This window comes from Chiloscyllium plagiosum, unplaced genomic scaffold, assembly GCF_037043375.1.
Source record: "Chiloscyllium plagiosum isolate Xiang-an unplaced genomic scaffold, Cpla_swu_hap1 HiC_scaffold_8, whole genome shotgun sequence".
In the NCBI taxonomy this organism is placed as follows: Eukaryota; Metazoa; Chordata; class Chondrichthyes; order Orectolobiformes; family Hemiscylliidae; genus Chiloscyllium; species Chiloscyllium plagiosum.
In genome coordinates this window covers 10,394,553-10,418,088 of record NW_028270146.1, presented here as the reverse complement: position 1 = coordinate 10,418,088, position 23,536 = coordinate 10,394,553, and the positions used below count along the sequence as shown (strand labels likewise).

The following is a 23,536-nucleotide window of genomic DNA, read 5'->3' as shown; positions in this document are numbered from 1 at the left end:
CTGCACCTGGAGTATTGTGCACAGTCCTGGTCTCCTTACTCGAGGAAGGATACACTGGCTTTGGAGGCAGTGCAGAGGAGGGTCACCAGAGCGCAGAGGTTGATTTCGGAGATGAGGGGGTTACCCTCTGAGGACAGGTTGAGCCACTTGGGACTGTACTCACTAGAATTTAGAAGATTGAGAGGGGATCTTATAGAAACTTATAAAATTATGAAAGGGATAAATAAGATTGAGGCAGAAAAGCTATTTCTGCAGGTGGGTGAGACTTGGACTAGAGTACATGGCCTCAAGATTAGGGAAAGTAGATTTAGGACAGAGATAAGGAGGAATTGCTTTTGCAGAGAGTAGTGAATCTATGGAATTCTCTGCCCAGGGAAGCAGTAGAGGCAGCTTCATTAAATATATTCAAGACCCAGTTGGATGGGTTGTTGCATAGGAGGGAAATTAAGGGTTATGGGGATAATGCAGGTTGGAGGAGCTGGGATGATGGATATATCAACCATGACCTTAATTAGTGGCAGTGCAGGCTCAACAGGCCAAATGGCCTATCCCTGCCTCTATTACTATGAAACTATGAAAACCCCATTTTCCCACTTTCTTCCTGTAACGTTTGCCCTCGGCAATTAAGAACTTATCTTTCTCTGTTTTAAATCTACTTGATGACCTGGCCTTCACAGCCTCCTGTGGAAATAGATTCCACAGATTCACCACTCTCTGGCTAAAAACCATTTCTCCTTATTTCATTTCTAAAAGGTTTTCCCTTTACTCTAAGGCTGTGCCCACAGATCCTAGTCTCTCCTGCTAATGGAAACAACTTCCCAACGTCCACTCTGTCCAGGCTGTTCAGTATTCTGTAAGTCTCAATTAGATCTCCCGTCATCCTTCTAAACTCTATCAAGTATAGTCCCAAAGTCCTCAAATGTTCCTTAAACCTTTAATTCCTGAGATCAGAATCGAGAGTGTGGTGCTGGAAAAGCACAGCAGGTCAGGCAGCATCTGAGGAGCAGGAGAATCAATGTTTCAGGCATAAGCCCTTCATCAGGAAGGGATCATCCAAGGATCATTCTCATGAACCTCCTCGAGACCTGTTCCAGGGCCAATACATCTTTCCTGAGGTATGGAGCACAAAATTGCTCACAATATACTAAACATGGTCTGACCAAAGCCTTACAAAACATCAGAGGGACCCCTGGTTTTATATTCTAGTCCTTTTGAGATGAATAATAATGTTGTATTTGCCTTCCTAACTACTGACTCAACTGCAAGTTTACCTTTTGAGAAACCTAGACTAGGACTCCCAAGTCCCTTTGCACTTCCAATTTCTGAATTTTCTCCCCTTTTAGAAACTAGTCCATGCCTCTATTCTTCCAACCAAAGTACACAACCTCCCACTTTCCAACATTGTATTTCATCTACCTCTTCTTTGTCCACTCTCCTAACCTGTCTAAATCCTTTTGCAGCCTTCCTGCCTCCTCAATACTACCTGTCCCTCCACTGATCTTTGTATCATCTGTAAACTTAGCCAGAATGCCCTCAGTTCCTTCATCCAGATCATTAATGTATAAAGTGAAAAGTTGTGGTCCTAACACTGAGCGTTGAGGAACACCACTTGTCACCGGCTGCCATCCTGAGAAGGGACCTTTAATCCCCATTCTCTGCTTTCTGCCAGACAGCCAAGCTTCTCTCCATACCTCTAACACCATGGGCCCTTATCTTACTCAGCAGCCTCCTGTGCAATACAAAAGCCTTCTTGAAGTCCAAGTAGATAACATCCATTGGCTTTCCTGGATCTAACCTGCTTGTTGCCTCCTCAAAGAATTCTAACAGATTTGTCAGGCTTGACCTCCCTTTGATGAAACCATGCTGACTTTACCATATTTTACAATGCACTTCCAAGTATTCAGAAATCTCAACCTTCACAATGGACTTCAAAATCTTATCAAATCTGAGGTCAGGCTAATCGGCCTATCATTTCCTGTCTTTTGCCTTGCTCCCTTCTTAAACAGGGAGTTGCATTAGTGATTTTCCAGCCCTTTGGGACTCTCTGTGACTCCAGTGATCCCTGAAAGATCACAACTAAAGCTACCACTATATCTTCAGTTAGGTTCTTCAGAAGAGGTGAGGCCATACTGGATTTGGTTCTGGGTAACGAACCAGGCCAGGTGTTAGAATTAGAGGTAGGTGAGCACTTTGGGGATAGTGACCATAATTCGGTGATTTTTACACTCGTGATGGAGAGGGATAAGTGTGTACTACAGGGCAAGAGTTATAGTTGGGGTAAGGGAAATTATGATGCGGTGAGGCATGACTTAGGATGTGTGGCTTGGAAAAGTAGACTCCAAGGCAAGAGTGTAAAGGATATGTGGAACTTGTTCAAGGGGCAACTATTGAGTGTCCTTGATAATTATGTACCTGTCAGGCAGGAAGGAAAGGGTCGTGCGAGGGAGCCGTGGTTTAATAAGGAATTGGAATCCCTTGTTAAATGGAAGAGGGCGGCCTATCTCAAGATGAGACGTGAAGGTTCAATTGGGGCGATTGAGAGTTATAGGGTAGCCAGGAAGGACCTGAAGAGAGAGCTAAAAGCAGCAAGGAGGGGACATGAAAGGTCCTTAGTCGATAGGATTAGGGAAAACCCTAAGGCTTTCTATAGGTATGTTAGGAATAAAAGAATGACTAGGGTAGGAATAGGTCCAGTCAAGGATAGTAGTGGGAAGTTGCGTGTGAAGGCGGAAGAGATTGGGGAGACACTGAATGAATACTTTTCTTCAGTATTTACTCAGGAACAGGGCATTGTTGTAGATGAGAATACTGAGTCACAAATAAGTAGAATGGATGGCTTTGAGGTATGTAGAGAAGAGGTGTTGGAAATCCTGGAAAAGGTGAAAATTGATAAGTCCCCTGGGCCTGATGGCATTTATCCTAGGATTCTCTGGGAAGCAAGGGAGGAGATTGCAGAGCCATTGGCCTTGATTTTTATGTCCTCTTTGTCTACAGGAGTAGTCCCAGAAGACTGGAGGATAGCAAATGTGGTTCCCTTGTTCAAAAAGGGGAGTAGGGATAGCCCTAGTAACTATAGGCCGGTGAGTCTCACTTCTGTTGTGGGCAAAGTCTTAGAGAGAATTGTAAGGGATAGGATTTATGCACATCTGGATAGGAATAATGTGATCAAGGATAGTCAGCATGGTTTTGTGAAGGGCAAGTCGTGCCTCACAAACCTTATTGAATTCTTTGAAAAGGTGACGAAGGAGGTTGATGAGGGGAAAGCGGTAGATGTGGTATATATGGATTTTAGTAAGGCGTTTGATAAGGTTCCCCATGGTAGGCTACTGCAGAAAATACGGAGATATGGCATTGAGGGTGAATTGGAGGTTTGGATTAGGAATTGGCTGGATGGAAGAAGACAGAGGGTAGTAGTTGATGGCAAAGTTTCTTCATGGAGTGCCGTCACTAGCGGTGTTCCGCAAGGATCTGTTTTGGGACCATTGCTGTTTGTCATTTTTATAAATGACCTGGAAGAGGGGTTAGAAGGTTGGGTGAGCAAGTTTGCGGATGATACGAAAGTCGGAGGAGTTGTTGACAGTGAGGAAGCATGTGGCAGGTTACAGCAGGATATAGAGAAGCTGCAGAGCTGGGCAGAAAGGTGGCAGATGGAATTCAATGTAGCTAAGTGCGAGGTGATTCACTTTGGGAAGAATAACAAAAAGATGGGGTACTGGGCTAATGGTCGGATACTTGGTAGTGTGGATGAACAGAGGGATCTTGGTGTCCATGTACACAGATCTCTGAAAGTTGCCACCCAGGTAAATAGTGCGGTGAGGAAGGCATATGGCGTACTGGCTTTTATTGGTAGAGGAATTGAGTTCCGGAGTCCTGAGGTCATGATGCAGTTGTATAAGACTCTGGTACGGCCGCATCTGGAATATTGTGTGCAGTTTTGGTCGCCATACTATAGGAAGGATGTGGAGGCATTGGAACGGGTGCAGAGGAGGTTTACCAGGATGTTGCCTGGTATGGAAGGAAAATCGTATGAGGAAAGACTGAGGCACTTGGGGCTGTTTTCACTAGAGAAAAGAAGGTTTAGGGGTGACTTGATTGAGGTGTACAAGATGATTAGGGGGTTAGATAGGGTAGACAGTATGAACCTTTTCCCGCGTATGGAGTCGGGTATTACAAGGGGGCATAGCTTTAAATTAAGGGGGGTAGATATAGGACTGATGTTAGGGGTAGGTTCTTCACTCAGCGAGTCGTTAGTTCATGGAATGCCCTGCCAGTAACAGTGGTGGACTCTCCCTCTTTATGGGCATTTAAGAGGGCATTGGATAGGTATATGGAGGATAGTGGGTTAGTGTAGTTTAGGTGGGCTTGGATCGGCGCAACATCGAGGGCCCAAGGGCCTGTACTGCGCTGTATTCTTCTATGTTCTATGTTCTAGAACTCTAGAGTGTAGCCCATCTGGTCCAGGCAATTTTTAGATTTTAAAGGCATCAGCGTATGGGATGAAAGCAGGAATGTGGCATTGAGCTAAAGGATCAGCAATGATTACATTGAATGGCAGAACAGGCTCGAAGGACTGAATGAATCATTTCTGCACTTATTTTATTTCATTGCTTATTTGAAGATGGGCAGTAATTGAGATAAATAACATGTTTCAGAATGATGCTAAAAGGTGTCAACTTCTTTGAGCAGTTAGATGTTTCTCTCTGCCAGTGACAAGTGAGTATGATTGTGACTTTTGCCCACTGACTCCCCTTTTCATTCCAGTTTTGTTTTCAAAGTTGTAAATTCCATGTGAAGCGGGCTAAGGAAGGAACAGGACGTGTGGTGGTGTGGAGGATGGGAGTCACCAACAGTTACACCCTGGAAGCAACTTTCTGTGGCTCCACATTGGGTAAGAGCAGTATATCAGAGCAGAACTACCTCAATCTGTTTATGGATTGAGAAATCAAGGGTTTGTGATCCATTGTGTTGTGGGATAATGGAGTGTGTGAAGACACAATGATAGGAGAAATGCATATATTAATATATTGATGTGTAGTCATTTTTTTACTACATTATCATAGAAGAATATTTCATTTGTCTAGAGCAGAGAGACTAAAGACTAATAGAAATCCTTAAAATTATGGAGGAGTTTGATGGGGTAGAGGAAGAGAAGGCGTTTTCATATCTAGGAGAGTCAAAAGCTCAGAGTCATAAATGTAAGATAATCACCAATAAATCCAATCAAAAATTTAAAAGAGATATCTTTACCTGAAGTGTCATTAGCAACTCATCACCATGTGAAGCCATCGTTGCAAATAGCCAGAGGTATTTAAGGGGAGGCCAGATAGATACATGCAAGAGAAAAGAATAGAGGGACATGCTGATAGTTTGAGATGAAGTAAAGTTGGAGGAGGCTCACATAAAATGCACCTAATACCAACATAGGCCTTTTGGGTTGAATGGCCTGTGTTTGTAATTGTAAATGGGAAGGCATTAGCCTAGTAGTATTATTGCTGGACTATTAATTCAGAGAGTTGAAAAGGGTGGCACTAGAAAAGCACAGCAGGTCAGGCAGCATCCGAGGAGCAGAAGAATCGACATTCCTGATGAAGAGCTTATGCCCAAAACGTCGATTCTCCTGCTCCTCGGATGCTGCCTGATCTGCTGTGCTTTTCTAGTGCCACCCTTTTCAACTCTCTGAATTAATAGTCTAGCAATAATACTACTAGGCTAATGCCTTCCCATTTACAATTCGACCCTTGAATTTCCGGTATCTGCGGGCCTCACTTCCTTCTATCAATCCAGTGACCCAGATAAATGTTCTGGGGATCCAAGTTCGAATCTTGCCATAGCAGTTAGTGGAATTTGAATTCAATAAGAATTGGCAATTAAGAATCTAATGATGACATGAATCCATTGTTGATTGTTGGAGAACACCATCTGGTTCACTAATGCCCTTTCTGGACGGAAACTGCCATCCTAATGTGAACTGGACTGCATGTTACTCCAGACCCACAACAATGTGGTTGAGTTTTAACTGCCTCCTGAGCAATTAGAGATGGATATGAAATACTAGCCTAGCTAGTGAAGCCTAATTCCTGTGAATGAACACCTTTTAAAGATACACTGGTGGAAGTAGCTATACAGTTACTTAGAGTATGATTCAATATGCAAGAGGAGTTAAAGGTAATTCAATAATTACAGGGGATTTCATATAAAATGGCAAAATCAGATTGACAACATTAGTTTGAAAAATGGGCTCATGGCATGTGACAGGTGCTTAGAATAATAATTTTGATTAGATTAGATTCCCTACAGTGTGGAAACAGGCCATTTCCAGAACCACCTGCAGGCTAGATTGCTACTGATCTGGTCTGCGTCCATAGTGTCCTGTCATTACATCTCTAAGATTTAATTCTAGAATTTTCCAACAGTAGATGTCAAACAAACTGGCATTTAACTCTCTGGTATTCTCACTCTGTCCTTTATTGAGCAACAAAATTGTCTTCACTATTTTACAAGTTATGGGGATTATTTAGAATCTGAGGGATTCTGGAAGATTACATTCTCTGCAGCTACCTCTGTACAACATTGAGACGTAATCCATCACATCCCTGGAGATTTGTTAGCTTTTAGTCCCACTAATTTCTATAGCAATTTTACTTTACTATTATTAATTATTAGATTATTAGACTCCAAGTTCCTCTTTATTTCTAGATTGTTTGTGTTTTTACTTTGAAAGCAGATGTATCTCCCTCGCTTTTCTGTGATAATTATTATTTATCCTATGTCAGTCTTTAAGGGACTGAGACTTACATGATCTGTTCTCTTCATTTTACACACTTGTAGAAACTCTTAGAATCTGGTTTTAGTTTAATTGAATTACATTCTACATTCTCTCTATTCATCAAATTTTTGTCATTCTTTCTGCATCTCTAAATTCAGCAAATCCTAAAGTTTACTAATCCTCTGGATTATGTTACAAACTCCTTTTAGAATCTAATATATCTTTGACCACTTCTGGCAACCACAGATGATCACTTTTGTGACAGAGTTTTTATTGCTTAGTGAAATATGTATTCATAGAAAATTTGTATGTTTATTAACATTTTTGGTTATGTCTTTCTACCTTTTAATCTGATTTCCCAACTGACACTACCTAATTCATTCCTTCTGTCGAACTAATTGGATTTATTTAATTTAGATTATTTAATTTTATTGGAATTAAGTGTATTATTTTGAAATTGAATGTGAAAGTTTTTGCAATTATGATCTCTCTTCGTGGGAAATTCCCTTTATATGAGATTCCTAACAATACATAATACATTGTTAATTATGCATAACACCAGATCCATAGCAACTTAGACCCTTGTTGAGCCCAGAAAATACTATTCTAAGCAACTCTGAGTTTATCATTTTATATGAAGATTAAAATGACTGTTAACGTACGCAGGAGCCTCACAAACATATTTAATTTGCAGTCCTACTACCTGAATATATTGTGGCTTTCATCTGTCCCCCATATCCTTAGGGAAATATTTGTTTCCACCTTGGCCCAGACCACTAGGTGGTGCTTTGATCAAAGTTAAAAATCACACAACACCAGGTTATAGTCCAACAGATTTAGTTGGAAGCACACTAGCTTTCGGAGCGACGCTCCTTCATCAGGAGCGTCGCTCCGAAAGCTAGTGAGCTTCCAATTAAACCTGTTGGACTATAACCTGGTGTTGTGTGATTTTTAACTTTGTACACCCCAGTCCAACACCGGCATCTCCAAAGTGTGCTTTGATCAAGTGCGCATGGTGAGATACACGTCCCAATATATTGCAGTTCTTCTGGTGTCACTGAGTCAAAGTCCTGGGTCTCCATCCCTAATGGTAGTCTGTATTTGCCTATAGTAGAATGACTGCAGCAGTTCAACAGGAAAACTCATCATCTCAAGGGAAACGAATGATGGGCAATTAATGCTGGTCCAGCCAGTGATGCCCACATCATATGAACGAACAGAAAAAGAAACCTAACTGAGGATGTAGAAGGTGCTGGTCTTGGGGAGTCCGTTCCAATTTCTTTAGCCTTGTCCCCTTAAAATCAATGATCTTGCAAGGATAGGCAGGTGCTCAATTCCAAACCTGTTTAAGGAATATTAGGTTGGTGATTCAGTTCCCAGTTGTTCCAGTTGGATTGCCAGTGTACATATGGTGGGAGTCAGTCCCCATTTCCTCCAACAAAGCAACATATTGAAAATAAGCTATTTGAATCTTGACTCTGATTGTTTCATTGCAGGGAACAGTGGGGACGTCCATTTCAATGTAAACGATCTGGAATCAGTGGGCTTTGAGTTTTGTGACACCCTGTTGGACTACTGTGATCCTGATCAGTCCAAGGTAAACTTGCAGAATGGAAATATGTTGGTGTAGCCTGCCTGTATTAATTGTATTCAAATGCTAATCTTATTCAAAGTGCCATCAGCTCTTGGCAAGCAGGACTTCTGCTGCTGAGATTCTGAATCCTGGCAAGGCCCGACTGATGCTGGCCATTTAAGTGGCTGCCCCATAAAACAGACAGGAATTTCTCACCAGTTCTCCAGTCAGTGGGTAAGAACATTCACAGTTCTATTCAATTCAGGCCCCTGTTATGGGATGAATTTTGGATCTTTTAGTTTTTCAATACATGTGGATCCATTTCATAGACTGGATACTCTGCCAAACCAGTCCAGAGACTGTGTCAGACTTTGTTTTAAAGTTTAATTTAAGGACCTTATTTGTAGAGATGGTTTGAATGATGTTAAAACAATCAAAGTAACTGCAAACATTTTAGCCTTTAATAAATTTGAAATGAGTAGAGTGTTTAATTGAGGGAAATATTCGGAGAAGGTAGCAATGGAGAGAAGGGAAATGCTTCTATCGAACCAATTGCTTCTGACTCAATGATACTGCATGGTGGCTCAGTGGTTAGCACTGCTGCCTCACAGCACCAGGATCCCAAGTTCGATTCCAGCCTTGGGTGACTATCTGTGTGGAGTTTGCACATTCTCCCCGTGTCTGCGTGGGTTTCCTCCCACAGTCCAAAAATGTGCAGGGCAGGTGAATTGGCCATGTTAAATTGCCCGTAGTGTTAGGTGCATTAGTCAGAGGGGAAATGGATCTGGGTGGGTTGCTCTTTGGAGGGTCTGTGTGGACTGGTCGGGCCGAAGGGCCTGTTTCCACACTGTAGGGAATCCAGTCAAGGTTGCAAATTCAAGTTTCACTCTACAGTCGTAAACTTGAATCCAAGCTGACTCTTCAGAAGGAGTATTGAAGGAGTACTGCACAGTGAGGTATAATCTCTTGAATTAAGCATCAAACTGAGGCCATATCTACTTTCTCAGATGAATCTAGGAGATTCCATCGTATTAGTGAAGAAAGAAGAGAGGGGAACTACCTGCTCTCTGGGAAGATCCCTCAAACCAAATCACTCAGTTTATCTTGTTATTGTTTCACTGTTGCTTGTGGTGCATTTCCTGCATTACAAAAGTCACTACTCTTTTCAAAGTGCTTCATTGTCTGTTGGGGAATTTGGGATGTTGTGAGATCAAGGAAGTTGTCATAAAAATGCAACGTCTTTTTTTAAAATCAACATCTCAAATACATGGAACATTTAAGTGACAGTGTGAACACAAGGAAATGGAGAACTTACCTCTTCTGTTGAACTCACTTGTTCCTATGCTCCTGTACCTGGCATTTTCACATGATAAATGTGGTATGGCAGAAAACTTGATGTGTTGGGAGGAGAGCAAGATCAAAGACTAAAACAGTCCAATCTCCTTCCTACAATCTACACAAGTGTACATTCTGTTACTGAAAGGAAAACAAACTTGCTTTGCTCATCTCAACTCCAGATAATGAGGCCAATTTTATCATCAATATAGTAGCTCTAAGGATGTTTTGGATAAACACAGCTTGGAACATCCTATGGCTTTGTTCCACCCTGCAGAATTTTTTTTTAATCAACTAATCTATGCAGGCTTGAAAAATGGTCATCAAAGTGCCCCCCGTCCCTCAGATTGAAATCAGACTCCAGAATGTAAACTTCTTCTGATGGAAGATTATTGACCTGAAATGTTGGCTCTTGGTCTCTCTCCACAGATGTTGCCTGATCTTTTTTTGTGTTTCTTATAGAGTATTTTTGCATGGACATATCCCTCACTATTAATTTCATTGTCTACCCATCTTTACATTGTGACACCTATCTAACTTCACTTACCAATATTTTTCCAATCTCAAATCCTAATATCTATTGACCTCACATTCCAACTTTTTCCCAACCTCACATCCCGACGTTTTCCCAATCTTACATCCCAACAACTACTGAACTTGCATCCCAATACATTCCCTATCTCACATCCCAAAATCTACTGACCTTACATCTCAACAGTTTTCCAATCTCACATCTCAACATCTAATGACTTCACAGTTAATATATTCTGGATTGGTGGTGCTGGAAGAGCACAGCAGTTCAGGCAGCATCCAAGGAGCTTTGAAATCAACGTTTTGGGCAAAAGCCCTTCATCAGGAATAAAGGCCTGATTGAGGGCTTTTGCCCGAAACGTCGATTTCAAAGCTCCTTGGATGCTGCCTGAACTGCTGTGCTCTTCTAGCACCACTAATCCAGAATCTGGTTTCCAGCATCTTTAGTCATTGCTTTTACCTCACAGTTAATATATGCCTAATTTCACATCTATTCCTTGGATCCCTGACTATTCATTCCAAAACCTGTCAAATCTCATATTTCACACATTCATCAACCAAACCAAGTCAAATTCACATCCCAAGTTTTTCTTTCTAACGTCTATAGAACCTCAGTTCCAATATCACCAATACAAAATGTGTCCATGTTTATTTCCTGAACCCGGGTTCAATTCCAGCCTCAGGCAACTGTGTGGAGTTTGCACATTCTCCCCGTGTCTGCATGGGTTTCCTCCGGGTGCTCCAGTTTCCTCCCACAGTCCAAAGATGTGCAGGTTAAGTGAAATGGCCATGCTAAATTGCCCAGAGTGTTCATGGATGTGTAGGTTAGATGCATTAGCCAGGGGTAAATATAGAGTAAAAGGGTAGGGGAATGGGTCTGGGTGGGTTACACTTCGGAGGGTCAGTGTGGACTTGTTGCTCTGAAGGGCCTGTTTCTGTAATTCTATTATCCCAATATGTATGCAGTCTTGTTTTCTAGACTGCTATTTCAAATCCCAACTAACATCATATCTCCTCTACCATAACCTGTTCCCACAAGAACAATATCCATAGGCTATATCCACATTACTTTCAGCCTTTTGAAAAATACAACTTCATTAATTTTAATACCTTGTGTAGAGAACAGAGTGTAGAATAAGCTGCTGACTTCATGCCCCGTCATTTAATGAAGTGCATTTTTTGATTCTTTGTCTCCTCAATAGTACATCCAATGCAAAAGGCAGTTGCAGAACCAAATAAAAGAACATATTGCTGCCAAAATGGAGATGTCTGGTACAAAGTATGATTCTGATGCATCGCTGGGAGATATCCTATCCTATATCGAATCCAGGTACACAACAATATTTTTTACTGATTATAGTAAAGGGCACCCTCTCCTTTGTTTACTGGGCATCTATCAAGTTTCCAGTGTTTCCTTGCGGACCACAGTATCTTTCATATTTTCAGGGATTATAGAACACTTTAGACTATGGCCAGGTCATTGCCCAGACTGGACATTCGATTCCTCACGTTGAGTGTTCTGGGTCTTCAACTTGCCAAATCAAATATGAGCATTTCCCTCTACGTGGAGGGAATTAGTATATGAAAGCTCGATTTACACTGCTCCTGATAGTATTCAGATGTTTAAAAATAAGGACGTGCTGGAGAAACTCAGCAGGTCTGGCAGCATCAGTGGAGAGAGAGTTACCATTTGGAGTCCGCTGTGATTCTTTGCTAGGTTACCTGGAGGATAAATGACGAGGGAATAGCACAAGATAGACAAAAACATTTTGCCAACTACATGAATTGGTGCCTTAGGATCATGTTCAAGATAGACAAGTTTAGCATTTGCCTCCCCCCTCCTTCCTTACTGAGGGAATCAATGCACATATATGGGAGTACCGCTAACTGCATCAAGCAACTGACCAGACAGACTTGCTGTTTCTTCAGTGATACTGGGTCAATATCTTGGAGCTCTCTCCCTAACAGCATGTTGGGTGCTCCACATTCCAAGGACTGCAAAACTTCGAAAACGCAGCTCACCGTCACATTCTCAAGAGCATTTAGCATGCATGGTTGCAACACCCATGTCCAATGAATATATTTTTTAAAAAGTAATCCTTTGAAATAACTGTGGGCACATTTACTGCATCACTTCCATTGCCCAATATTACTGTCTGTTGAAACCTCCCGAACAGACCTGTGCAAAAAGGTGGCACAGTGGTAATATCACGGGACTAATCATGCAGACACCAAAGGCATGGGTTCAAACCCTTCCATGGCAGCTGGTAGAATTTACATTCAATTCGTAAATCTGGAATCACCACTGTGGTGGTGACCATGATAACTATCATCAATTCTTGGGAAAAAAAATCGATCCGGTCCTCTAATGCTCTGCAGGGAATGTAGTTAGGTAATACCTGCCTGTAGGTACATCCAGCTGCCATCCTCCTTGGTCTGGCCTATGTGTGATTTCAGACCCAAATGAATGTGGTTGACTCTAAAATGCCCTCTATAATTGCCGTTCAAAGATTATCAGTAATGGGCAACAAATGCTAACTTTGCCAATGATGCCTACTTCCCATGAAAGAATAAAGAAAACAGTGTGGCACTCCCTCAGTACTATATCAGTCTAGAGTGCATACTCAAGTCTCTTGGGCTCACAACCTTCTGACTCAGAGATGAGAATGTTATCCGTTGAACCACGAGTGACAATGTGGAGAATGGGTTGTTGTGCTTTGTGAAATGTTTATTAGTTCTCCTCTCATTTCAGCACCACTGGTTCAAACAGTTCCGAGTCTGATGACCAGTCTTTGCATTTTGGAAGAAAGGCCCACCAGGTATGTACTGAATGGTTGGATAAGATCAGGACGGAACATAGAAATGTACAGCACAGAACAGGCCCTTTGGCCCACAATGTGGTGCCAAGGGTTAATCCTAATGTAAAGTAAAATAACTTAACTTACGCACCCCTCAACTCACTGCTATCCATGTGCATGTCCAGCAGTCACTTAAATGTCCCCAATAACTCTGCTTCCACCACCACCGCTGGCAATGTATTCCATGCACTCACAACTCTCTGGGTAAAGAACCTTCCTCTGACATCCTCTCTATACCTTTCTCCTAATATCTTAAAACTATGACCCCTCAAACCAGTCAATCCTGCCCTGGGGAAATGTCTCTGGCTATTGACTCTATGCATTTCTTTCATTATCTTGAATACCTCGATCAGGTCACCTCTCTTCCTCATTCTCTCCAGAGAGTTTGAGCTTATTCAACCTCTCTTCATAAGGCAAGCCCTCCAGTCCAGGTAGCATCCTGGTAAACCTTCTTTGCACCCTTTCCAAAGCCTCTGTATCTTTCCTATAGTAGGGCGACCAGAACTGGACACAATATTCCAAGTGTGGTCTCACTAGGGACTTGTAGAGCTATAGCAAACCTCGTGACTCTTAAACTCAATCCTCCTGTTAATTAAAGCCAAAACACCATATGCTTTCTTAACAACCCTATCCACTTCGCTGGCAACTTTGAGGGATCTATGTACTTGCACACCAAGATCCCTCTTTTCCTCCACACTGCCAAGAATCCTGTCTTTAATCCTATGCTCAGCATTCGAGTTCGACCTTCCAAAATGCATCACTTCTCATTTATCCAGGTTGAACTCCATCTGCCATTTCTCAGCCAAGCTCTGCATCCTGTCTATGTCACACTGCAGCCTGCAGTAGCCCTCAATACTATCAACGGCACCTCCAACCTTTGTGTCATTGGCAAATTTACTCACCCACCCCTCAACCTCCTCATCCAAGTCATTTATAAAAACTACAAAGAGCAGAGACCCAAAAACAGAGCCCTGCTGGACCTCACTCAACACTGACCTCCAGGCAGAATACTTTCCATCTACAACCACTCTCTGCCTTCTGTCAGCCAACCAATTCTGAATCCAGATAGCCAAATCTCCCTATCCCATACTTCCTGACTTTATGAATGAGCCTACCATGGGATACCTTATCAAATGCCTTGCTGAAGTCCATATACACCACATCCACTGCTCAACCTTCATTGACCAGTCTTGTCACCTCCTCAAAGAACTCAATAAGATTTGTGAGGCATGACCTGCCCCTCACAAAGCCATGCTGACTGCCTTTAATCACACTATGCTTTGCCAAATAGTCATAAATCCTATACCTCAGAATTCTTTCCAAAACTTTGCTGACCACAGACGTAAGACTGACTGGTCTGTAATTGCCGGGGATTTTCCTTTTACCTTTCTTGAAAAGAGGAACAACATTCGCCTCCTTCCAATCCTCCGGTACGACTCCCATGGAGAGTGAGGAGGCAAAGATCTTCGCCAACGGCTTAGCAACCTCCTTTCTCGCTTCCTGGAGCAACCTAAGATAAATCTGGTCTGGCCCTGGGGACTTCTCAATCTTAATGTTTTCCAAAATTTCCAGCACATCAACTTCATCAATCTTGATCTGGTCAAGCCTGTATCCCAGCTCCTCAAAGTGCTCATTCACAACAAGATCCATTTCCTTAGTGAAAGCTGAAGCAAAAATCTTGCTTAAGGCTTCTCCTATCTGCTCAGACTCCACGCACAAGTTCCCAACACTATCCCTGATCCGCCCTACCTTCTCCCTGAGCGTTTTCTTTCGAGCATAGAAGGCCGAGAGGGGACCTTAGTGGGATGAATAAGATTATGAGAGGCATGGACTTTCGGATAGAAATTCCCTTTAGTTGAGGGGTTAATAACAAGGGGGGGTGGGGGGGGGTCATAACTTTAAGGTGATGGCAGGAGATTTAGAGGAGATTTGAGGAAACATCTTTTTCACCCAGAGTGTGGTGGGAATCTGGAATGCACAGCCAGGGGGGGTACTGGAGGCTGGAAAGCTCGTAACCTTCCAAAAATACTCGGATGAGAACTTGAAGTGTCATAACATTCAAAGCTATGTGCCAAGGAAAATAGGTCCAGTGCAGATTGAGAGTAGTTTTTGTCAGTGCAGACTTGATGGGCTGAATGGCTTCTTCTGTACTGTATGACTCTGCGACTGTATGATTATGCCGTGGGAAGATTGGTCCTCTGCCTAAGAAGGGAAAAAGTGAGGACCGCAGATGCTGGAGATCAGAGCCGAAAATGTGTTGCTGGAAAAGCGCAGCAGATCATGCAGCATCCAAGGAACAGGAGAATCAACGTTTCGGGCATAAGCCCTTCTTCATGTTTCCTGAAGAAGGGCTTATGCCCAAAACGTCGATTCTCCTGTTCCTTGGATGCTGCCTGACCTGCTGCGCTTTTCCAGCAACACATTTTCGCCTCTGCCTAGGAAGCATGTTGATTTATATCATCCCTTCCTCTACCTTTTAATGGCTCCCATTGGTTTACTGTAGTGGTCCCCAATCTTTTTAGTATCAAGGCACAATTGAATGAGTCAAACAATTCCATAGCATATCCCCTTCTTTTCAAGTCTACGCATATGCTGCTCTGGAGGCTTGTGCTAGCCCAGTCGATCAGGGCGCCTGCTGTCAGAGATACTGCCTTCAATAGTAGACATAAAGGCTCCAGAGGAGATCAGAGGCACAGACACTGTCTCGATGCTCAGATAAGCAGCACAACTCCCAGAAAATTCCACAGCACACCTCCCACCTCATCGCAGCTCACCAGTGTGCTGTGACACGGGAGTCGTACCAGAGGATTAAACACCACCAGTCTACTGGCTAATGGTATAGCCAGGTGTGCCACTGAATAATCCACATTAATGGATTATTAGAGTCTAGCTGAATAATCTTGAGGAATGACACTTTCACCGAATAAACACATTTTTAAAAATGCTGATAGTAAAAATAGTCTCAGCAAAATGGCCATAAACGTATTGTTCAGAGTTCAAAGATTGGAGGATGGATATCAGGATTCACATTCAGGGTTACGATGGCTTGGTGGTATAATTGCAAGGCTGTTAATCCAGGGACTCAGCTAACGTTCTAGGTGCCTGGGTTCAAATCCCACCACAGCAGATGGTGGAATCAGAAATCAATTTTCAAAAAATCTGAAATTAAGTATCTACTGATGAAAATGGAGCCATGGATTGTTATAAAGGTTAAACTGGATCAATAACGTCCTTTAGATAAGTAAATCTGATCTGGGTCTAAATGAAATTGCAGTCTTCTCCTAGTCTCTGCTGAGTTAGTTGGTCTTAGTAAGGCACCATTGAGGAGTTACCCTAATAATACTTCCGCATCCCAAAACTAATCAGGGAATAATCAGTTGAAAGTTTCTATTCATAGTAAACATTGTTAATGTTTTGGTGTTGAATAAGAAAGGACTGTGTCAAGAACATTAGACCACAGAAACACTGAAAGTGACAGGATGGGAGCAGAGTGAAACTCATAAGGTTTACAGTATCCTAGTTAAGAGAGTGGTGCTGGAAAAGCACAGCAGGTCAGGCAGCATCCAAGGAGCAGGAGAATTGACATTGCATGCATAAGTTCTTCATCAGGAATGACAGTTGATCACATTGAAATGTGTAAGATCCTGAGGGGAGTTGATAGGGTGGATATTTCCTCCTGGGAGAACTGCATTTAGAGGACACATTCCTGATGAAGGGTTTATGCCTGAAACATTGACCTTCCTACTCCTCGGATGCTGCCTGACCCACTGTGCTTTTCCAGCACCACACTTGTTGATTCTGACCTCCAGCACCTGCAGTCCTCACTTCCTTGTTAACAAGCAGATGTCTTATTCTTCAACTGTGTCCTCTAAATGCAGTTCTCCCAGGAGGAAACAGTCACCTTATCAACTCCCCTCAGCATCTTACACGGTTCAATGTGATCAACTGTCATTCTTCCCAACATTAAAGGGTACAAACCCAATCTGACTGTTAGCTGTTGCAAACTAAATCTCTTGCTGATGCTCAGCCTTTTAGCGTCTGTGTGAGGAGGACACACCAAAAGGATGCAGGAAGCTTGGGAATTGTATCCTAAGCCTCCTACCTCTTGGGAACCATTGAGAAATCCTTGAAGCTGTTTGCATGATGGTTCATAGTCATCTAATTGTTGGGTGTTGCAAGTAATTGTTGCAACCATGTCACATCCATGTAGAACTCAAAGGAGTTGAGGAGATGGCTTCAGGGAGGAGAAAGTGAGGTCTGCAGATGCTGGAGATCAGAGCTGAAAATGTGTTGCTGGAACAGCGCAGCAGGTCAGGCAGCATCCAGGGACAGGAGAATTGACATTTTGGGCATAAGCCCTTCTTCAGGATGGCTTCAGGCACAGTTGAAATGGTATGGAAGGTGGGGAGAAAGAGCGACTTGAACAGAAGGTCTTAGAGAGAGTTCCAGTATTTGGGGATGAAGGTCCTGCTGCTGATGGTGCAGACGAAAAGGAATGCACGGTATCAGAGTTCAAAGATTGGAGGATAGACATCAGGATACACATTCGGGGTTACAATGGCCTGGTGGTATAATTGCAAGCATGTTAAACCAGGAACTCAGCTAATGTTCTGGGGGCCTGGATTCACATCCCACGACAGCAGATGGTGGGAATCTGAATTCAATGTTCAAAAAATCTGAAATGAAGTATCTACTGATGATAATGGAGCCATTTGATTGTTAGAAAAAAACCTATCTGGTTCACTAATGTCCTTGTGGAAGGAAATCCGCCCTCCTCACCTGGTCTGGCTTGCTTGTGACTCCAGACCCACAGCCATGTGGTTGACTCTCAACTGCTCTCTGAGCAATTTGAGTAGGGCATTCACCCTTTTGAACCTTCTCCACCATTCAGTATGATCATGGCTGATCATCCAGCTCCGTCCCCTGTTCCCACTTTCTCCTCATACTCTATGATATCTTTAGCCCTAAGAACAGTGTCTGGCTGAACTGTTGTAGCATTACAGTGTGATTGTTGTAAATACCTTTGTGTTATTCAGAGGTCTCGATTGGGGCACATTTAAGGTGAGTATTTATAGAGAGATGCACTGGCTTTGATAATGAGAGAATGTTGATAACAGTACTTGAAGAAACCTTATCACCCTTTTCTCTTTTATTTTGCAGCGTGTGACGAAAAGGAAGAAACAACTAAAAACCAAAAAGCAGAGACAAAATTCCTACTTAATCCGAAAGGTGATGAATACTGAAAAGCAATACCAGGTGGGGATTCTTAGAAAGAGAGAGAGATACAGGCAAAGGCAGAGAGATAGAGGGAGCAACATAAAAAGGAAGAGATATAAAGGGGAATAGAGTAAAAGAGAAATGAAAAGCAAAAGATAGAAGCAAACAGTCACACACAAAGAGATAGTGATAGAGAGAGTAACACAGACATGTTGTATACAAACACACGTAAGGAGATGAGAGGTTTTTTTTGTGTGTGTTTTAAGTGAGTAATTATTTTAAGTCAGTTGTAATCTGGAATGTGTTGCCTGAAAGGGCAGTGTAAGAAGTTTCAGTCATATCGATCAAAGTGGAATTGGATACATAGTGAACATGAAAAAATAGGGAAAGAGCAGGGATAATAGAAACAATTGGTTAATCCTTTCAAAATGTTAACACAGACAAGATGGGCCAAATATCCTCCTTGCTGTTGGATGCTCTACTAAGAGGAAGAAGAATGATATATAGTATGAACAGCATCAGGCGGTGAGGAATCCATCAAAAAGGAACATTTAACTTAGTCTTATCCTTACCAATATACCAGTTGCAGATGCATCTGTCCATGAAATTATCAGTAAAAGCGACCACTACACAGTTCTTGTGGAGATAAAGTCCCATATTTGCATTGAGAATACACACAGCAATGTGGTGACTTTCAACAGCCCTCTGAAATGGCCATGTAAGCCATTCAGTTGTTTCAATCACTACAAAGTCTCAACAAAGAAATGAAACCGGACAGACCACCTGGCAAGGACCAAGGCACAGGAAAGGCCAATGGCTGAAACAGACCTGTCAAGCCTGTAAAGTCCTCCTCACTAACATCTGGGGGCTAGTGCCAACATTGGGAAGCTCCCTCACAGACTAGTCAAGCAACAGCCTGACATGGTCACACTTATGGAATCATATTTTACAGACAGTGTCTCAGACCCCACCATCACCATCCCTGAATATGTCCTTTCTCACCAACAGGACAGACCTAGCAGAGGTGGTTATACAATGCTTTAGAGTCAGGAGGGAGTTAAGATCATAAGACATAGCAGCAGTAATTAGATCATTTGGCCCAGTGAGTCTCCTCCACCATTCAATCATGGCTGATAAGTTTCTCAACCTCGTTCTCCCACCTTCTCCCTTTGATGTCCTTAACAATCGAGAACCTAAATATTTCTGTTTAAATATACTAAATGATGTGGCTTCCACAGCCTTCTGTGGCAATGAATTCCTTATATTCACAACTCTCTGGTTGAAGAAGTTTCTCCTTATCTCTATTCTAAAAGGTATTTTCTTTACTCTAAGGCTGCGCCATTGAGTCCTGCTAATGGAAACATTTTTCCAACATTCAATCTATTCAGGCCATTCAGTATTCTGTGAGCTTCAATTCGATCTCCCCTCAACCTTCTAAACTCCCTTGAATATAGTCCCAGAGTCCTCAAACATTCCTCTTATGTTAAGCCTTTCATTCCTGGGACCATTCTGGTGAACCTCCTCTGGACCCGCTCCAGGGTCAGTACATCCTCCCTGAGGTGTGGGGTCCAAAGTTGCTCACAGCATTCTCTATGTGGTCTAATCAGAGCCTTATAATGCCTCAGAAGGACATCTCTGCTTTTATATTCTAAAATAAATTCCAACATTGCATTTGTCTTCCTAACTATCACCTCAACCTGCAAGTTTACCTTAAGAGAATCCTGGACTAGGACTCCTAAATCCTTTTGCACTTCCAAAATCTGAATTTTCTCCCCATTTAGGAAATAATCTATGCCTCTATTCTTTCTACCAAACTTCCTACACTCTCACACGTATTCCACATGCCACTTCTTTGCCCACTCTCCAAACCTGTCTAAATCTTTCTGCAGGTCAGGCAGCATCCAAGGAACAGGAGAATCGACGTTTCGGGCATAAGCCCTTCTTCAGGAATGAGGGAAGTTTGTCCAGCAGGCTAAGATAAAAGGTAGGGAGGAGGGACTTGGGGGAGGGGCGTTAGAAATGCGATAGGTGGAAGGAGGTCAAGGTGAGGGTGATAGGCCGGAGTGGGGTGGGGGCGGAGAGGTCAGGAAGAAAATTGCAGGTTAGGAAGGCGGTGCTGAGTTCGAGGGATTTGACTGAGACAAGGTGGGGGGAGGGGAAATGAGGAAACTGGTGAAGTCCGAGTTCATCCCTTGTGGTTGGAGGGTTCCTAGGCGGAAGATGAGGCGCTCTTCCTCCAACCGTCGAAAAACCTATCTGGTTCACTAATGTCCTTGTGGCCTGTCTCTCCAATATAGAGGAGGCCACATCGGGTGCAGCGGATGCAATAGATGATGTGTGTGGAGGTGCAGGTGAATTTGTGGCGGATATGGAAGAATCCCTTGGGACCTTGGAGGGAGGTGAGGGGGGAGGTGTGGGCGCAAGTTTTGCATTTCTTGCGATTGCAGGGGAAGGTGCCGGGAGTGGAGGTTGGGTTGGTGGGGGGTGTGGACCTGATGAGGGAGTCACGGAGGGCGTGGTCCACACCCCCCACCAACCCAATCTCCACTCCCGGCACCTTCCCCTGCAACCGCAAGAAATGCAAAACTTGCGCCCACACCTCCCCCCTTACTTCCCTCCAAGGTCCCAAGGGATTCTTCCATATCCGCCACAAATTCACCTGCACCTCCACACATCATCTATTGCATTCGCTGCACCCGATGTGGCCTCCTCTATATTGGAGAGACAGGCCGCCTACTTGTGGAACGTTTCAGAGAACACCTCTGGGACACCCGGACCAACCAACCCAATCACCCCGTGGCTCAACACTTCAACTCCCCCTCCCACTCCACCAATGACATGCAAGTCCTTGGACTCCTCCATCGCCAGACCATAGCAACATGACGGTTGGAGGAAGAGCGCCTCATCTTCCGCCTAGGAACCCTCCAACCACAAGGGATGAACTCAGATTTCTCCAGTTTCCTCATTTCCCCTCCCCCCACCTTGTCTCAGTCAAATCCCTCGAACTCAGCACCACCTTCCTAACCTGCAATCTTCTTCCTGACCTCTCCGCCCCCACCCCAGTCTGACCTAACACCCTCACCTTGACCTCCTTCCACCTATCACATTTCCGACGCCCCTCCCCCAACTCCCTCCTCCCTACCTTTTCTCTTGGCCTGCTGGACACACTTTCCTCATTCCTGAAGAAGGGCTTATGCCCGAAACGTCGATTCTCCTGTTCCTTGGATGCTGCCTGACCTGCTGCGCTTTTCCAGCAACACATTTTCAGCTCTGATCTCCAGCATCTGCAGTCCTCACTTTCTCCTTAAATCTTTCTGCAGCCTCCCCATCTCCTCAATGCTACTTGTCCTTCCTCCTATCTTTGTATTATCTGCAAACTTAGCCAGCATTCCCTCAGTTCCTTCATCTCGATCATTAATGTATAGAGTGAAAAGTTGTGGCCCCAACACCAACCCTTGTGGAAGACCACTTCTCACCAGCTTCCAACCTGAGAAGGACTCTTTTATCCCCACTTTCTGCCTTCTGCCAAACAGCCATGCTTCTATCCATGCTAGGACCTTGTCTCTAACACCATGGGCCCTTATCTTACTCAGCAGCCTCCTGTGTGGCACCTTGTCAAAGGCCTTCTTGACATCCAGGTAGATAACATCCACTGGCTCTCCTTGGTCTAACCTGTTGACCTCCCCTTAATGAAACCATGCTAACTTTCCCCTATTTTACCATACACTTCTAAGTATTCAGAAATCTCATCCTTCACCATGGACTCCAAAACCTTGCCAATGGCTGAGGTCAGGCTAATTTCCTGCCTTTTGCACTCCCTTCTTAAACCGAAGGGTTACATTAATGATTGGACACTCCCCGACTTCAGTGATTCCTGAAAGATGACCACGTATACCTATGTCCTTTAGAACTCTGGGATGTAGTCCATCTGGTCCTGGTGATTTATCCTTCAGACCTTTCAGTTTTTCTTCCATCTGAGACTTGGGAATGGTCACTATACTCACCTCTGCCCCCTGATTTGCATGAATCTTTGGCATGTTACTCATGTCTTCTACAATTAAGACTGACACAAAGTGCTTATTCAGTTCCTCCACCATTTTTTTGTTCCCCATTACTACTTCTCCAGCCTCATTTTCTGGCAGCTCAAGGTCCACTTTTGCCTCTTTTTTGCCTTTCAAATATCTAAAGAAACTATTGCAATCTTCTTTTATATTACTGGTTAGCTTACCCTCATACTTAGTCTTCTCCATCCTCATTTCTTATTTAGTTCTCCTCTGTTAATCTTTGTGGGCTTCCCAATTCTCTGGCTTCCCATTACCCTTCGCTGTATGATATGCTTTCTCTTTTGCTTTTATACTATCTCTGACTCCCTGGTCAGCCATGGTTGCCTTGTCCTCTCTTTAGTATGCTTCTTTTCCCTCAGGATGAATTTTTATGTTCCTGCCGAATCACTCCCAGAAACTCCTGCCATTGCTGTTCCATTCTCTTTCCTGCTAGGCTCTTCTCCCAGTCAATTCTGGTCACCTCCTCCCTCATGCCTCGATAGTTACCTTTATTTAGCTGTAATACTGTTATATCTGATTCCAGCTTCTCCCTCTCAAATTGCAAAGTAAAGTTGCCCTGAGAGACCACAACATTGACCCTGGAGCCATAGAATTCATGGCTGTGGGTTAAACATGAACAAGGAACTCTCCTGCTGGTTACCAGGAATCAATACTCCTCCATGTTGAACAGCACTTGGAGGAAGCACTGAGAGTGGCAAGGGTACAAAATGTACTCTGGGAGGGGATTTCAATGTTCATCGCTAAGAGTGGCTCAGCAGCAGCACTACTGATTGAGCTGGTCAGGTCCTAAAGGGCACAGCTGCTAGACTGGGTCTGTGGCAGGTGGTGAGGGAATCAACAAGAGGGAAAAAACATACTGGACTTCATCATTCTTAATCTGCCAGCTACAGACGATACTAACCCCGACAATATCGCTAAGTCTGACTTCCACACAGTCCTTGTGGAGACAAAGTCCTGAGTTCACATTGAAAATAACCTCCATCGAGTTCTGTGGCACTGTCGCTGTGTTAAATGGGACAGACTTCACACAGATCTAACAACTCAAGACTGGGCATTCATGAGGTGCAGTGGGCCATCAACAGCAGCAGAACTGTACTCCAGCACAATCTGTAACCTCATGGCCCGGCATATCTCCCACTCAATCATTACCATCAAGCCAGAGGATCAACCCTGGTTCAATGGAGAGTGCAGG

The 23,536-nt window shown here is 43.5% G+C and overlaps 1 protein-coding gene across 1 annotated transcript in view; it reads left to right on the top strand.

Annotated features, from left to right (window-relative positions):
• LOC122553947 (uncharacterized) overlaps window positions 1-23,536 on the top strand; it is a 126,448-nt gene that overhangs the window by 41,770 nt on the left and 61,142 nt on the right. The window contains exons 9-13 of the mRNA XM_087989515.1: window positions 4,762-4,888; window positions 8,263-8,363; window positions 11,408-11,535; window positions 12,958-13,024; window positions 18,224-18,319. Of these exons, the coding sequence (XP_087845641.1) occupies window positions 4,762-4,888; window positions 8,263-8,363; window positions 11,408-11,535; window positions 12,958-13,024; window positions 18,224-18,319 (519 nt within the window). The remainder of the gene's footprint in view (window positions 1-4,761; window positions 4,889-8,262; window positions 8,364-11,407; window positions 11,536-12,957; window positions 13,025-18,223; window positions 18,320-23,536) is intronic.